The sequence below is a fragment of the Styela clava genome, chromosome 6 (genome assembly GCF_964204865.1).
Source record: "Styela clava chromosome 6, kaStyClav1.hap1.2, whole genome shotgun sequence".
In the NCBI taxonomy this organism is placed as follows: Eukaryota; Metazoa; Chordata; class Ascidiacea; order Stolidobranchia; family Styelidae; genus Styela; species Styela clava.
Window position 1 is genome coordinate 8,534,983 of NC_135255.1, and position 16,694 is coordinate 8,551,676.

Here is a 16,694-nt window from a genome sequence, read left to right on the forward strand (position 1 = left end):
TGCTATAAGGTTGCGTAAGTGTAACACCCTAAAATTGGATTATAAGGAGCAAAAGACGATAACATTATCGTTAAAAATCGATCAGTTGACTTTGTTCTTGTAGCTATATATATATGATAAATTGCGCACTGGAAATTTTACGGGGGGATAATGGGCTTCTGGCGAACTGATTTAGGCGTAACAGTATTAAAAAGTTTGGGAACTACTGGTACAGCAGGAATGACTTTTATGCAATCAGATTGCCAACACGCAATACTAATACTTCCCTAAATCTGCGAATAGAGTGTCATAGGTTTTCAGGTGTTTGCGATACGGACGCGAAATAAAATATGGAAACTCGGAGCATTTTAGAGATAGATATATACTCTTTAATGAAAATTAGTAAGTTTTGTCGTAGGTCTTGTAAATGTAAGCATTCTATTTTACCAATTAATATTTCAAGCCTAAAATCACCTGGAATTTATATACTGTAATAAGTAATCCCAGGCACTTCATCGAATCCATTTAACTACGAGCACTTACTTTAGAGTTTAGACCAGTGGTTCTCAAACTTTTTTAGTCCCAGAGCCGCATTTCAAACCTCAAAGGTATAAAGAGCCGCACACAAACAACGCAAGGTAAAATAGCAACAAACCTTAAGCGCGTAATTAAAATACCAAGTCATCGTAACAACAACACACGTAACAACTAGGGCTGGGCCAAATATTCGAATAATAAAATATTCGAATGGCATTTTGCTATTTGAATATCCGGTACCACGTGACCTGCACCGCTCTGCTTGGACACCAAACTCGAGCGTCTCCAACTCAATCGTGAATTGTGCGAGATTTCCCAATGGCGCTCGCTATGAAAAAAATAAGAAAAATTTGTCTTTGCGTTATGGTGTTATATGCTTATTTTTGCACTTATGATATCCTTTCAATTCATCGTTTTGCAAAAAAAAAACGTACCGACCGTTCCGTAAATTTAGAAACGTCAAACCAGATTAGGTATTTAAAATAAATTTCCCAGATTTAAACTCGGCATGCTTGGTGACATGTCATTAGCCATTTCTTGCATTACCGAACATAAAGTTGCTTAAAATTAAATGTTAAAATGACATTTCGGCGTTTCATTGTGAAAAATGCGATTTTAGGTCGTTAAAACACTCTAGTTATGTAAATAGCATCGATTTAAAAAATGACCAAAAGTTTTTCCAAAAGCTGGTATGAGTTACTTGTATGGAAAACATTCATTAAGTTGTAACCAGATAAGAAATGTCATGTCCTACTCCCTTTAAAGCACTTTGTATTAGCTCTTTAGTGATCCCTTCCATCCTTTGCCAAGTAATTTTTCGAATATGTAAACATTTTACTCGACCATGCATGGCCGTTGAGCCAAGAGTAGAACGTAAAATCAATCGTGAATCTCGTTGTAACAATGCACACTGACTCGTTCACAAATTGTTGCGTCTATTATCATCGAAAATGATTACAATTGTTAAATTTTGAAGCATTTGGGCAGTAATAATTAAGCCATAAGGCATGATATAATCAAAATCATCAAGTGAAGTGCTGAATTTGCAAATTCCGTAAAGAAAATTGAGCATTACTGAGTAAGTATTTTAGCTATAATAACCATCGGGGTGTTGTTTTGTTAAAAAAAAACGTTAAAACTTGAAATAATTAGGTATAATTAGAGTCTGACACTCTATTAGGCACAAAAGCCTAGGAATGCCTTTATTGACAATTTATTTAATCGCTATTTTCTTGCAGGATTCACGCATTCGTAAATTTGCTAGGTTCATCTATCTCAGGGGTGAGCAATTACTTTCCTGAGTGGACCGGATGCGGATAATAGACTTGATTACTGGGCCGGATGACTAAAACTCAATATGATCAAAAACGGTTTATTTGAAATTCGCAACTCGCAAGTCTATCAGTCATTAGTCAATCGCCTTCCCGTTTCACTAATCACGTTTAAGTGATGTAAAGCATCAGGTATTTGCAACAGGGGATATAGTAAATAACATTGAAATATTAGCGTTGGAAGAACATCGAAAATGTCATGAGTACAGACAGAATAATTTAAGTACCATACTGTACTTTTAACGTTATCATCGCCCCAAAAAACTACAACAAAACATCAAGTTACAAACAAATTTATTGCGAATCAATTAAGAAATAGCATGGTACTTGATGTTGTTAATAAGATGGAGGAATTTTAGTCAGGTGCAATCTAAAATCATCATCATTATTTGATTTGACTCTTTTCTGCCATCAAATATGATGTTAGAAATGAAGGAACCAACAATTTTACTTCGTCAAAAATGCCAGATGACTTGCGGTGACTATATTTTCAGTACATTTACAGGGGAAACGAGTCGTCGCGCTCACGACATTCATTAAAATTGCCGACTTTGTCACCGATGATGATTTTCTGTTGCGTAAAATATTTAGTTCATGGCCGATACGAGCATTAAAATTGTCTCGCGATATTTATTCAATTATTTTCAAGGTGAATCGCCGTTGCGCCGAGTTACAATAAATGAAAATTTCACTATTCTGAAATACTACAATCTGATCTTTGGTTTAAAAGATAATTTTAGGATATCACCGTTTGCAAAATCCCAATGTCTGAGTACAATTTAATACGATAAAGTAAAAGCATAATAACTCTAATGCAATAAACTGGCGCCTCACAAACAAAATGTTTGGGAACCACTGGACTAAGCAATAGTTTCCTATTGAAAATTTCGAGATAATTTAGTTTACCGACATAATTTCGATGTTCTCGGCTTAAATACCCACGTCAGGAAAACAATTGGTGTTTTAAACTTAATTTAAATCACCGAGAATGCGCAATTCTATCGCCCCGTTTCTTATCTCTTTTGCCCCCACTTTGGGAATCGTTGTACTAGACTAGACAAAAGGAAAGAACATATGTTGGGGCATTCACAAACGCACGAAAAAATTTGCAGGCCCAAATGCTGATATATCAAGAGCTTGAGTTTTTTTAATGACTTAAATGTTTCGGATGGATGATTTTTGCACACCATATTCAGGTGCTTGCAATACGCGATGAATTATGGTATTTACTTTAGCCGACGATCAGTTTCAATTTATATCATCGATATTTTCAACGGATATTTATATTCCTAAAAACTATGGTCATAATTTCAGCGGGCACAAGTGGGCCGGATGAAACACCCCGGTGGGCCGGATCCAGCCCGCGGGCCGTAATTTGCCCACCCCTGATCTATCTAATACTAAAATAACACGAACACCATAGAAAAGCATGAGAAACTCAATTATCATTATAATAAATATCTGCATCTCGGTTACCGTTCACTTGAAACAGACACGGTTAATTTACAAGCGGTGATAAGGAAGATCGAATCCAAGGCAGAGGATAAAACTCAGAATAGAATTAATTTGGTTTTGAAATCAGTCCTTAAATGTATTCAACAGCTGTCGCTGATGAGAACGCAAGGGTATACTAGAAATATGGAATTTCGATCTTTGGCGACCGCTTATTCTTGCAAAAACGAGAAGGGCGGAAATATAGAATACCAACTTTAGGATATCGCCGCCAAAACGATCGCGGTGACAATGACAATCAGCCATTATGATAAAATTAACCATTAAAAAACGCTTTATTGCCGACTTTTCAATGTTTCTATTAATTTCCAAATGGACTATCGGCCTCCGACGTTCTGGATCCCTGTTATGTTTAAAAAATTATTCAAATTATTCAATTCGAAAAATTTTTCGATTTTTTGATTTGATTTAATTAGGCTTTGATTTCTAATAAGTTTATCAAAACGGGTCGTAATCGTGGATGATGCAAGGTGCAGTAGCTGCTTGAGATGATCGCCAGATTTTTCGGGACTATTTTCGATTGCTGGAACAAAATTAAAATGCTCTAGAAATTAAAATAATCATTGAGTTATTTGATTTATACATAAGATCTGGAAATGCGACACAAACTGAAAATCCACGAAAGCAAGCCAATGATTACAGCCATGTCTGAAATCTTTCCAGTGAAAAATGTCCGAGTGTCCGCGAAAACGCTCACTGTTGCGTCACTATTGTATCTTGTAGGTTAGTCAACGCTACGCAAATAAACACGGGGGAATCCATTCGACTAACTAATAGACTTCAGCATTTTAATTTCGAGTCAATGATTAGTTTTCAATGAAAAATTTTCTTTGAAAATAATTAATTTTTAAAACATTAACGGGAGCCGCAGGGAACGTTGTTGAGAGCCGCATGCGGCTCTCAAACCCTAGTTTGAGAATCACTGGTTTAGACCAACTGTTTCCTTATATCCACAAAAGGGTGTAAAACAATCGAAAAGCATTTGCATTGTAAAATTTTCTATTTAATAAAATATTCAATCTTCGCCTCAACTCAGAACGTTTTATATGTATATATATGCATATTTATCATCATACATCAGTTGACGTTACACAACAACACGCACAGATATGGTTTGCTGTTGGCCATTAGCTCCAGTTATTGACGGATATACCATAGATGCAGCGACACTTGAACCATCTGCAATGAAAACAAAAGTTTACATATAAGAAAGCTTCAAAATACCCTCTCTGCTCAAAAAAAAAAAAAAATTTCGTGCTTACATCCACTTGTCAACACATCCTGCAGTTTTTCTAGCACTTCGTCAGCGACTTGAAATGTTGCAGGAAGAAGACCAATGAATCCGGGAAACTGCTCTTGAAGATCCGGAGGAATGACTGCAGACATGGAAGGTTCGTGCAATATTTGCCTGGATAATAACTGAACGGTCAGATCGTGTTCAATATTGAAATTTTTTGAAACAAGTATTCTCCATCTTTCTGTTAGCATGTAAATGTCCTGTGAAATAGATAGTCACCGTTAAAAAGATGCTAATTGTACACAAAATGTAGAATCCCGTTGAATTCCTCCTAAATTCTCTAAATTTTGTCTAAAATTCATTTTTCAGTTTATTTCGCCACGCTTGACCGCCCCCTGTCGCGGTGTCTCCAAAATGTCGCGTTCCCCTTTTACCACGTGTCCCACTTGTCCCATTTGTACCACGTGTTGTTGCGCTTCATATTGTTGGTATTTTTCTTGTTCAAGTGATCACACCTCGAGAGAGGACAGGGCTTGACGTGGGCGCAGAGTACAGTATGCTACCGGCAGTTCCGTCGACTGTGATAAATACCTCTTATTTCCAACTTACCTTAGTTAAGTACAACTGTTTTGAGTGTGCAACTGTTGGATTTGTTGTTAATCTTGATATAATTTTTTCTTGAACTAATCTTCTGCATGATGACAATTCTGAAACCAAGTCTGCAAAGTGTGCAAAAGCAGATGCGAAATCTCGTTCTTCTTGCTTTCTTGCCTAGGACATAGTATAACCCAGTTCATTGTTGAAATTAGATCTAGAAATGGCGAATTTGAAGCAAAAATACCTTGACAATTATTTCATCATCATCAGATGTCGTCACGAGGTCGTGATTGGAAAATGCAACTTCGCTTGGATGAAGAGATATGCTGCTATGAACGTTGAGAATACTGGCCGATCCTGATATACCTCTTGGTGTCGCTGCGGCACTGTGCTGCCCCGCGCGAAACATCAATGCTTTATGAAGAGCACGAAGAAGGCTGAAAATGATAGTTTAAATCAATCAACTCTATTTGACTAGCTAATCTAAATGACTAATTTATTACCTATGCAATACACTGTCATGATGGTATCCTGAAGTATGCGTACCAAGACGGAACGTACCAGTAGGATGTGTACCAGGTTCGGCCATAATTTTAGGTACAAAAACTACGGGAGTCACTTGGCCAGTCCCCGAACTTGTAATACAACTAAAATAAGGAATAATTGGAATAAAATTATGCCCTAACCTGGTACACATACTACGTTCCGGTGTCCGCCATTTTGGTACTCATACATCAGAAGTACCGTCACGATTACGGTACGCCCAAGGCACAAGTATCTTACCTAATTGATGTACACCTCGGCGTGAGTTGCTGTTGTGTGGAAACGCCAGTGATCCTACGTTGCATGACGTTGCGTGCACTTCGAAGCATGATGGCCAAGTCACGTGCTGCAAACTCGCACCATTCATCTTCACACATACGAACCCTTTGCCTAAGGGATTGGACTTCCTTATTTAAAATCTAAAAATCAAAATATCCATCGAAGTTTCTGGAAAACCTTTTAATAAAATTAGTACACTTTTTCGGAAATATACCTTATCAACCAGGGCTCGATTAGATTTCGTTCGCTTCCCACCGAAGATGACAGTTTTTGCTCTCATCTCGGTATCAAAGCCACCGCTCCCTGGTGGCGGGAACGAGAGTGATCCTAGGTAAGCATTGGGCTGTAATCAAATATAATAAAATAGTATTTAAACACCGTTTTATGACGTTATAATAATATTTGTAACATGTTATGAAATAAAATGCGTTGAAAATAAAATACAAACTTTCATATTTAAACTTCACTTTAATTCTGGCGCGAAACCATTTGAAAGTTTTTTTTTTTAATTTCCAGTTATCGTATAAGATAAACACAGACCGTGTTCCCAATAGACCGCGCATATAATATACTAGTAACTAGTATATCATACGGTACAGTTTGTTCACGATCACTTAAGTTATACAATTTGAATATTGAGACTGACACGTCTTATTCAAGATTTGAACAATTTATGCTTCCATTTTTTAATATTCATTCCATAAACTTCAATTTCATTTCCAAATAATATGCTCGTTTTATTGTACATTCTTTAATTATGTCATCTCACCATTCCTTTGCTAGGTGAAGGTGCCGGAAGCTTCAGATATTTTGTAACAGATGACAATGCCTGTCGTTGCGGACGACTTAGTCCACTGTTCCCTCCGGCCACTCCTCCCGAGCCAGATGTCACGTGATATCGACCTGCAACGAAACTCAAGCTACTAAAATATATCATTTGCCCTATTATTTATTTTAGAAGCTGTAATGATTTTACGAGCATTTTAAAATCTTCTTTCGATAAGCACATTCAAACACACCTGTTTTAGTGTTTGGCATCGGCTTTCGTCTCAATAACCCTAGTGCTCGTCTGTATTCTTCTTCTGCAATGTACACGCGAAGTTGCAGTTGCTCGACTGAGCATGCATGGCGCACGCGCTTTGTTACAAGACCGGCCTGCATACTTTCACGTAGTTGCCCACTCTAAATATCAAATTTTTAAAAAGTGTTATTTCCAACTCGACACACGGTGGGCGACTGAGAAATTGTTAACCAATAAGGAGTTTATTATTGTAATATGTTGTTTATTATTAATGTGAGCTTGTTAGAGTGTGACTAGATTGCTTAAATAGTTGACGATCAATTCAGCTTAAAATTCCAATATAACACCCATGCAAAATGTGACGTCATTCGAGGCGATAAAGGTGTCGGGCATACGTACATATTTCGTTGATATTCATTTTTCTTGCAGTCAAAATATATCAGTGATCTCATGTAAAAAACGTCCTATTTTTTATCGGTATTCAGATATTTTATTGCCTAATATTTTGTTCCGAATCGAGTCAAAGAAGGTTTAAATGGGCAATAATGTGATAGTAATGACAGTGGTGATACCAGGGCTGGGTATTTTCGAAACACTGGTGTTTCGAAATCGAAACGAAACACACGTTTGTCACAGGCAGTAAAACATGACATCTTTATCACCCACGGGGCCTCTCCGCGTTTAAATCCGACCCTGCCCTAATCTCATATCCGATGCTACAGATCTTTATGATCAGCTTGACATCGACAGCGAAATTCCACCACAATTATTGTTACAGGCATTAGTTGACTTTTGTGCTACTACGGGCATTCATTTTCTTTTGCTTACGGGGATATACGTTAGTTCAGAAAAAAAGATTCAATTATGATGAAACATAACATGAAGTAACGTGGCCGGAATGTTAGGACGTTTACGCAATATTCAGTATTCCTATCACAAAGCACGATATTCGAGAGTTACGAATTAAGATATTAAATTAGATTTGGACGGTGACCGTACATTTGAACCCATGTACATTTGAACCCATGCGTATATCCACGGGTTCAATCTATATGCGGGTGCTAAAACCCATGGGTTAGGGTTAGTATAGGTTTAACTATCCGTGAAACAAAAAAAATTCCATAGGTGCAATAGCATACAGGTGCAATTGCCATGGGTTCAAATGTACGTGGGTTCAAATGTAATGGAACCGATTTGGACATATCCGTGTTTCGAAACAGTATTTCGAAACGCCCAGCCCTACCTGATACCACAGCCATAATTGTTCTACGGTCTCTGGATACAGACATCTGCATTGGATTACGAGTTCCGAACCAACAGTGTCGATTATAGAAGAGGAAAGACTCCCATTAACGATACGCTTCACTGCATTTTCAACGACAAGACCACGGATTCTCTCAATTCTAAAGATTATAAAAGATGGTAAATAGCAGAAATCCTCTGGAAATTTTGTTCTATTTTTGTTAAGATTGGCATAAATCACACCTGTCAACTGCCCTGCATAAATCTCTCCCATCTCGAGTGACGTAACCAAGAAATACTCTTGCGGCTTTCTCTCTCATTTGGTACGGAGTCACGTGAAGACTCGAGCCCCATGCTGCGACCAGATGTGCAGGAAGAACGACTTGGTCGACAAGAATATGTGCTGTCAGCGATGCTGAATATAAAATCAATTTAATGCATTTTGGATTTATTTTAACGTGAACATTTTTATCAAAAAAGAGCATTCACAAAGGAGGAAACATGCTATATTTCGTAAAGACATGACCGCTATAGATCGTAAAGACATGACCGCCCCAAAGTGTGCAACTTTCCATTCTGATGACGTCATCACACACACTCATAAAAATAAAATAAAATTTCCTAGTAAAGAAATTTCCACATAAATTTTCGAAAAAAATAATTTCCTTCTAGCGAAAAAACAATCTTCAACCCCTGAAAATTTTAAAGCAATTGGTCTAAAAGGTAATGAGAAAAGCGATAATTCCATAACAACAAAAAGAAGAATTCTAACAACAACAGCCTAATAACAAAACGATCTGTATGTCCATTTCGTGTCTAATAATAGAATGCCCCACCTTATCATTTATCGAGTATTTTTTGATACAGGAAAAGTGTGCGTTCACATTGAATCCGCATTCAACCTGCTAGCAATTTTTAACGTAAAGGCCAATGACAATGAAATTCGCACTCAACACGTTTTTTTTTTTGAAACTCTATGAGTACAAAATCATACCAACTTTCAGAATATTGAATCATATATAACTATACATTTTTTAATCCACTCTTTCTCACAGAATGCTTTTCTGGCTTAAGTATTTAACAAATTCGGTCAAATTGAATTGGAAGCACTGCCAAATGCAAATAAAAGGAATGACACTGTCGTTCTGTCGTGTCGAGTATTTACGTCTTCGCTTTACTTTTGTCTTATTTACAAACGATAGAATGGGCACTTGATGAAAAAAAAGATGAAATCACAATAAAACACATACACAAGTAAAACACATACTGTAAGAATGCTATTTTATAGTTACCAAGGCGCTGAAGATTGTTTTCACTAAACAATAGTTTGCATTTAATCATTGACGCAAAGCAAAGCTTTTTGGCTCAATAAATCTATATTTAAGTCTGCAGTCTGAAAGCAGGCTTACATCATAAAATTTTTGCTCCTGCTTTTAGCTTCCGTTAGTTTGCTTTCACAATGTACTCAAGCTACTTAGCCTTCCATTAACAAAATACGTTGCCTAGGAACATGATTTTGTGTGGGTTTCAGGGTATTAAACGTTTACCGATCACATTTGGTCTATATTATTGCCAAGGATAATACCATTCAGATAAATTCCCGATTTGTGAGATATGGAAGCACGCACTGTGTATACAAAAGTGACGTTAAGATTTCGTCATTTTCGCTTTACACCTAGAATACACCGGACCGAGAATAATGGCGTATTATCTCGTACAAATATTATCATCTTACTTAAACTTATCATACTCATTCGATTGTCTACCCATTCTTAAGCAACTATTGTCGTGACGTGCGCTATATAAAAGCAGACCCGGACATTTGATTACAAGGTAGATGACGTCATTGTTCCCTAGCAACGTTTATTTTAAGAAAAGAATTTGTAAAAAAAGAGAATATGGTATAAATAATTCTAAGACAATCCACATTAGATTGTGTTATCGTCATATTTTAACCGGGTGGTCACAAAACGCTAAATATGGTCATAGCTTCTCGTAATAGGTATTATTTTAATAAAAAGATATTTCGAATAATATTTGTTTATAAGACATGAGAATGTAAGCCATTTCAAAATTCCTGGGAAGGAAATAACGTCCTGACGATAAGACAAGTGCCATATGTTTTGAATGATTTCACGAATTCAACCGACAGAATGATGAAATTTCAAACCCTAAATCAATGATTTTCATGTTCTAAACGTGAAAAGCTGCATATGTTTCCTTCTTTTTGTTTTCTTTTGAATCAAAATAAATAATAAAAATAAAAGTATTTTGGGTGACTAAATTGCATCACTCAAAAACCATCAGAATAAATTTCGATTTTTTGTTGACTAACCATTTGTGAATATTGGGGAAACCCTTTTCTAGGATAAATAAATCATAACACAAATAGAAATATTTATGCTTCTCCATTCTCCTCTTATGATACTTTTGAGAAAATGATTTTATGAAATCACTTTTTCAAGATAACTTTAGGAAAGTGCGAGAGATTCTCACATTGAAATGAAAAATCAACAAATTTACTAAACTTTCCCAGTCATTGAATAAGATTTACATTAAATATAAAGGTATAAATATTAGCGAATAAAATTAATTTAATGCCTCTAAATTTGCTTCGAATTTTTAGATTCAGATGAGATATTTATGAATTTAAAATTATTTATTGAATTTAGAATTTGTTTTTAGTAATTAATTGCTTCTGCTATAAATGATAGTAATTTTGCTTCATTAGAAGCATGAAACAACAAACGTTCAGTGTACAAATTTACAATTTTATAGCGTGCGTCAGTAGTGTGTAATAAATTCCGATTACATATTGGATTTATGACGATGTTTTCTACCCACAGCTGAATTTCCGAACCATGAGTCGCACGGAAATTATTAGTCACTAATAATGAAAAAAAACAAATTCGACTTCTGTAGGAGCGAAAGGTAGTAAAATGACAATTAACGTCTGGTTACGTTTTTCCTAAAAAAATTGTAAGTTATTTTATTTTTATTTTTTAAAATTAAATCGATTAATTCAGAAATCTGATTAAAATATGAACCGATATTTCTTATTAATAATACCACCTCATATTACGAGATTTTTGTGATGGACTGAAATTTTTGGGTGAATTCATACCTCCACGTCTTCTCACTGTATCTGTTCTCATCTTCCATGCGTCACGGGCAGGAAACGACGTTGCCACACTCACGTTGTCCAAAGACGAAATCACTGAACGAGCAGATGGACGAGACGTTTTCCCCTATAATATATTTTGCCATGTAGGTGTTTGTAAAAGTTACCAAGGGCATTACCCTGAATACTAAAGAGGGCTCTAAAAGAGTAAATAACTCACCGCGCTTGAAGTGTCCCCGTTCCCTCGAGGCGTGTCCATTGATGAAGTCATCGCAAGTTTTTCAACTCGGAAATTTTCTAGCGGTCTTGTTTCAATCGCCATCGGTGCCCCCATTACTGCCATATGTCCGATTCTTTTGTAGGGTGGATACGTAAATGGTGTCTGAGGGGGCGGTGGTGTCCCCCACGTCATTTTTGGAAACATGTCCGCTTTTCCTGAAAGGTTTCAAAGGTTTTCACTTCAATGGGGAAATGCTTAGATCGTGCCTATTTTTTTTATAAATATACGGCTTTTTTAAATAGAGATTATTAATATAATTTTTTTTTCAGTTTTTAAAATATTTGACTTACAAAGTCTTCAAAAATGACAAAATCCAAAAAAATGTTTTGTTTTCAAATCGAATAATCTACAATCTAAGATAATATTGTTCCTTATTTTCAAATGTGGTATACATAAATTTTATTTTTCGGTTTGTTAGTCATAAATATATGTCAATGCAATAATGCACATATATATACATCTACATTTAGGTTGATGCATAGTGGTAGCCTACTTTACTAAACACCGGTAGTATGATTTAATGTAATTTCCTTTTCGAAAGAATCTTACGACGTACTATGTTTAGTGTCAACTCTAATCATCCACCTCTGTTGCAATTCATCGACAACTCTTGATAATCCACATGATTGTAAACACCTCCATAGTTTACGTAAAAGTTCCTTTGAAATTAAAAAATATTTTTTTGTGAAAAAGTTTTTCAATTTTGTGGTACAGTTAGCAAGTAATTTGCTCTGCAATATACGAATACCTCTAATGTTACTCCGGTTTCACTAACTGTTACATTACTCGCATCATGCTGCAGTTCATGATCTTTACCCCACTTCAATCTTCTGTTGGATTGATTGGAACTTGCATTTTTATTTTGTGTTTGCGACGCCGAATCGTTAACCTGACAATGAAGCATACAACAGTTTTACAATTCAAGACCCAAATCGAGTCAATTACTCAGTTTAATGCAGTTTCGAGTCAATTACTGAGTTTTAACTGGCAAATAGATCGGGTGAGTTATTTTCATTTAAATGATTCAAGTCACTTTGAATGTTTAAGTGAAAATCGACGACGAATCGACATCGACGAATTTTCAAATTTGCTCTCAAGTATCAAATTATTTTTTATCACACTAGGAAAAAATAACAACAATTTATATCTGAGAGAAGCATTGAAGAATAGCGAAGTGTTGAGACAATAATTATAACTTGATTCACCTCATTTAGATCAGGAAGATGCGCGGGAACCTCAATTACGCGATGTTGATGTTGCTCCTCTTTCCTCATTGGTGGGGTTCCCGGAATTTCGGAATCGATTACGGGCGGGAACAAAGACTGTGTTGTGATTGGCGGAGGAGTGGCAGTCACTGAAACCTGTAAAATAGTCAAATTCGTTCGATTTTGGCATATTCCATTTCATGTGGATGTCGATATGTTACCGCTGTAACACTCAACGTTTTTGAAGTTGGCCTATTTATTGACAACAATTGAAAATAATCTAATCCTATACCTGTGGATTTTCTGATTCGTCAACGGAAATTGATATTTCCGGGCGTTTTACTGTATTTGTATTTGACTTCATGAAGTTCACCACATTCCCATGCTCATCTTTCTTCAATTGTGACACTAAATATCCTTCCTTTTCTTCTTTAATTTCTGGCAATGATGTCGTCCTTGATTCCACAATCTATAACAGAAGCATTAGTATCAATACAAAATCCTATTTTCTATGAACTTCAACCCATCTGGTTTTGTATGTATTCTCAAACAATAGGCCTAGGTTTCCTGAATTTTCAAATACGTATTTTGCACAAAAAGCCGTTATTTAATTCGTGTATTTAAAAATAAAAAGTCTAAAAAAACTCCCAAATAATAATTAACAACAAATAATTTATTCGTTTTCCAATATTCAAAAACGAGTGATAATAAATGCAACGTACATCAGTTGTCTTTCCTATATTCCTCCGCTGATAACATTACGAAAATGTAAATTTTATGATAAATTTCTGATAATACTTACCTTAACATTCTGTTGTGCTGGCGTTGCTCTCAAGTTTGTATTTGCTGCATAAAACCACCAAGCTTTAATCGCTCGCTTTCGTTGTTCAAGAAAATTTATTACAGAACCTCCATCAACAACGAGACCGTTGGATGTCAACATTCCGCGCTCTTTTCCTCTCGTTTTTCTGCAAAATTGATAATAATATTAAATTATAAAGTGATGTTAAATTATAAACACAAAGTACCCACAAAGGGTACTATTTGAATAAAACTATATTTGACAAGTTATAGATCTTTTGAAAAATAAAATCAACTGTAAAGAGCTAGTTTAGTTGTTGAATGTGCCTACGATAAAAGTATGAGAGGCACCATGTTTGCCAGTCACAACCACTCTATATACCTTTATCCATACTTTTTAGTTTTTGATATACATTCAACAAAATAATCAGCTACACAAACCTGGTGTTTTCCGCAAGTAATTCTTCGATATCTTTATCGGGCATACCCAAATACACAAGTAACGTGCGTATGTCCCTTCTTCTGAGATGCAGAGATACATCGTATAAAAATTCATCGACGTCCAATGTTTCTGAAACAAAAATTCAAAAAGGCTGAAAATCGGGTAACTCAAGTGAGATAAGCAGAGAAAATACAACTCAAAGTGAAAATTTAATATTTGGGGTCTGTAATATACTACATCTCTTGCACACACACACATACATTCTTATCCTCTCAATTTTACATACAAAACTTACCATTAAATTGTTGATTATTATTAACAAAATTTAAACATTTGAAAACAGGTAACAAACTACATCTCTTACACACACACACAAATTCCAATTTAACACACAAAACTCACCATTATCAAACATCAGTGGCTCATCCATGCCTTAATGATTTTTTCTAATATATAAAGCACCTGTTAAAAATCCCCTTCTTATTTACGTCTATTTTACTTAACTGAAATATCTCACAAGGTCAACAATTCAGTCAAGTTTAAATTACCTATTCACGATTCACTTGAAAACACATTGAAGTGATAATTATCATAACAAACAAAAGCGCATACATTTTTGAATCAGAAAAATGCCAGTAGGAAAATATGTTGGTCTTCTCAATTTTACCAATAAAACTACATTTTTATAACGAGAATATCGTTATATATTATACCGATATTTTTTGTATCGGAAACGCATTTTTTATACATAACTGGCATAAGTACAATATAAGTAATTCCCGTGTTAGAAAATTGAACAAAAAATCGAGTATTTCACATTTCGAATGCATTCTGAAAAATATTTTTCGAAACTGGAATATCAAGCAAATTTTGAATTTAGGTATGTTTAATAGAAACTTGCACAAAATAGTATATACTTGAATAAATTATATTTATAATGTAAATAAATATCAATTATCACTGTTTTGATTCATTTTCTGTTTTTCTATATTTATCAGAAATTAAATGGAGCGTGTTTTTGGTCTAATCTTCACAACCCAAATACTCAAAATAACGGTGACCGTACATTTGAACCCATGTGTATATCAACGGGTTCAATCCATATGCGGGTGCTAAAACCCATGGGTTAGGGTTAGTATGGGTTCAACTATCCGTAAAACAAAACAAAAAAATCATAGGTACAACAGCATACAGGTGCAATTGTCATGGGTTCAAATGTACGTGGGTTCAAATGTAATGGAACCAAAATAACGATTGTTTTGAGTGAAATTAATTTGACTATTCTTACAATCATACATACGCCATATAAATAAGTTTGAATGTAATAAAAAATATTCGATTATTTTGAGCAACTTTGTAAGTATATTTCTGGAGGTAAAGCTCGAAATATCGGAATAAGGTAAACTACTAAACTGGCAACTATGTGTTACTACAATAATAAAAACAGATATAACTATAACCTTCTGTAGTAAACCTCTTTCTATAATGCTACCGGTATCTTTAAATCAGCCAGATGTTTTAGCGTAAGTAGATCATATTGCGCGAATCAACGTGTTCAAAAGCTTTTTGTAACATGTTTTATTCAATTCATTGTTTAACCTGTGTTTACATGATAACTGGCTACATGAGATGGAACTTTAAAATTTAAAACTCTATTTGTTTTCTTTTATTTGACCCACAATGACATGAAATCTTTAAAAGACTCTTTAAAAACTTGTAAATTAGTAGCTATTTTCCACTGTTGTCAATTCCTTTATTTGGTTATGTAGCTATTCCAGCTGCAACAAAAGCCACGTCTAAGATGTAAATTTCTCATTTGAGTGCAATGTACGATGTGAACAAATTCTTCAATATTAAAAAAAAAAATTGATCGACCCAATTTTTGTAAAAATTATGTTTTATTATATTTATGATTAAAAATATAAAGTCTTATAATAAATTTGTGTTTTTTACCTCCTTTGTTCAAATCATAAATTTTTGGATATCAAGAGAAAATTTGTAATTCACTTTTTTAAACAAATGAGCCTATTCAGATAGTATACTTTATTCACGCACAACATAGTATGGACTGCAGGAGTATGTTTCAATTCTGATTCGAGATGGACCCAAAAGAATTCCATTTGTGATGGAGTGCCTTTATGACCAACGTAGTTTATGTACATGATATATATATATAAGCGTGTCATGAATCTCCAATTTCCACGATTTCAACATTTTTATCAAGATAATGAGCCTTAGTAATTTTTGCTCCAGTCTAGTCATGTTTTTAAGCTGGATTCGCACAAAAGCGGTATCGAATAACCAAAAGAGGAGGGTCATATTTTCTCATCGAATTTCAAATTTTAATTATCGCAATTGGCAAAGCAAAAGCATATAGTATTCAAAGCTTACAACACAGTTTCAAGCTTAATCATATCATGTTTTGCAATTGCACTATTGATATATGGTAATGTTATTATAACGTTTTGCTACACGATCAGTGGAAATATTTCGCAGATATTCAAAATCAATATTCCCTACTATTTATCGTTTTACAAAGTTAAATGAGCCAAAATAAAAACGAATGA

At 34.9% G+C, this 16,694-nt stretch overlaps 1 protein-coding gene across 1 annotated transcript; it reads right to left on the bottom strand.

Annotated features, from left to right (window-relative positions):
• Positions 1–4,383: 4,383 nt before the first annotated feature.
• Positions 4,384–14,653, bottom strand: LOC120331298 (uncharacterized). Its single transcript, XM_039398369.2, has 19 exons — positions 14,530–14,653; positions 14,127–14,256; positions 13,687–13,852; positions 13,177–13,353; positions 12,885–13,040; positions 12,428–12,568; positions 12,236–12,338; positions 11,620–11,834; positions 11,403–11,526; positions 8,522–8,693; positions 8,280–8,439; positions 7,035–7,197; positions 6,785–6,918; positions 6,230–6,358; positions 5,977–6,155; positions 5,438–5,630; positions 5,206–5,367; positions 4,622–4,856; positions 4,384–4,538 (listed from the first exon to the last, which is right to left on the bottom strand). Exons 1-19 carry the CDS (start codon positions 14,555–14,557, stop codon positions 4,447–4,449), a joined length of 2,859 nt encoding a protein of 952 aa, XP_039254303.2. The 5' UTR covers positions 14,558–14,653; the 3' UTR covers positions 4,384–4,446.
• Positions 14,654–16,694: the final 2,041 nt, after the last annotated feature.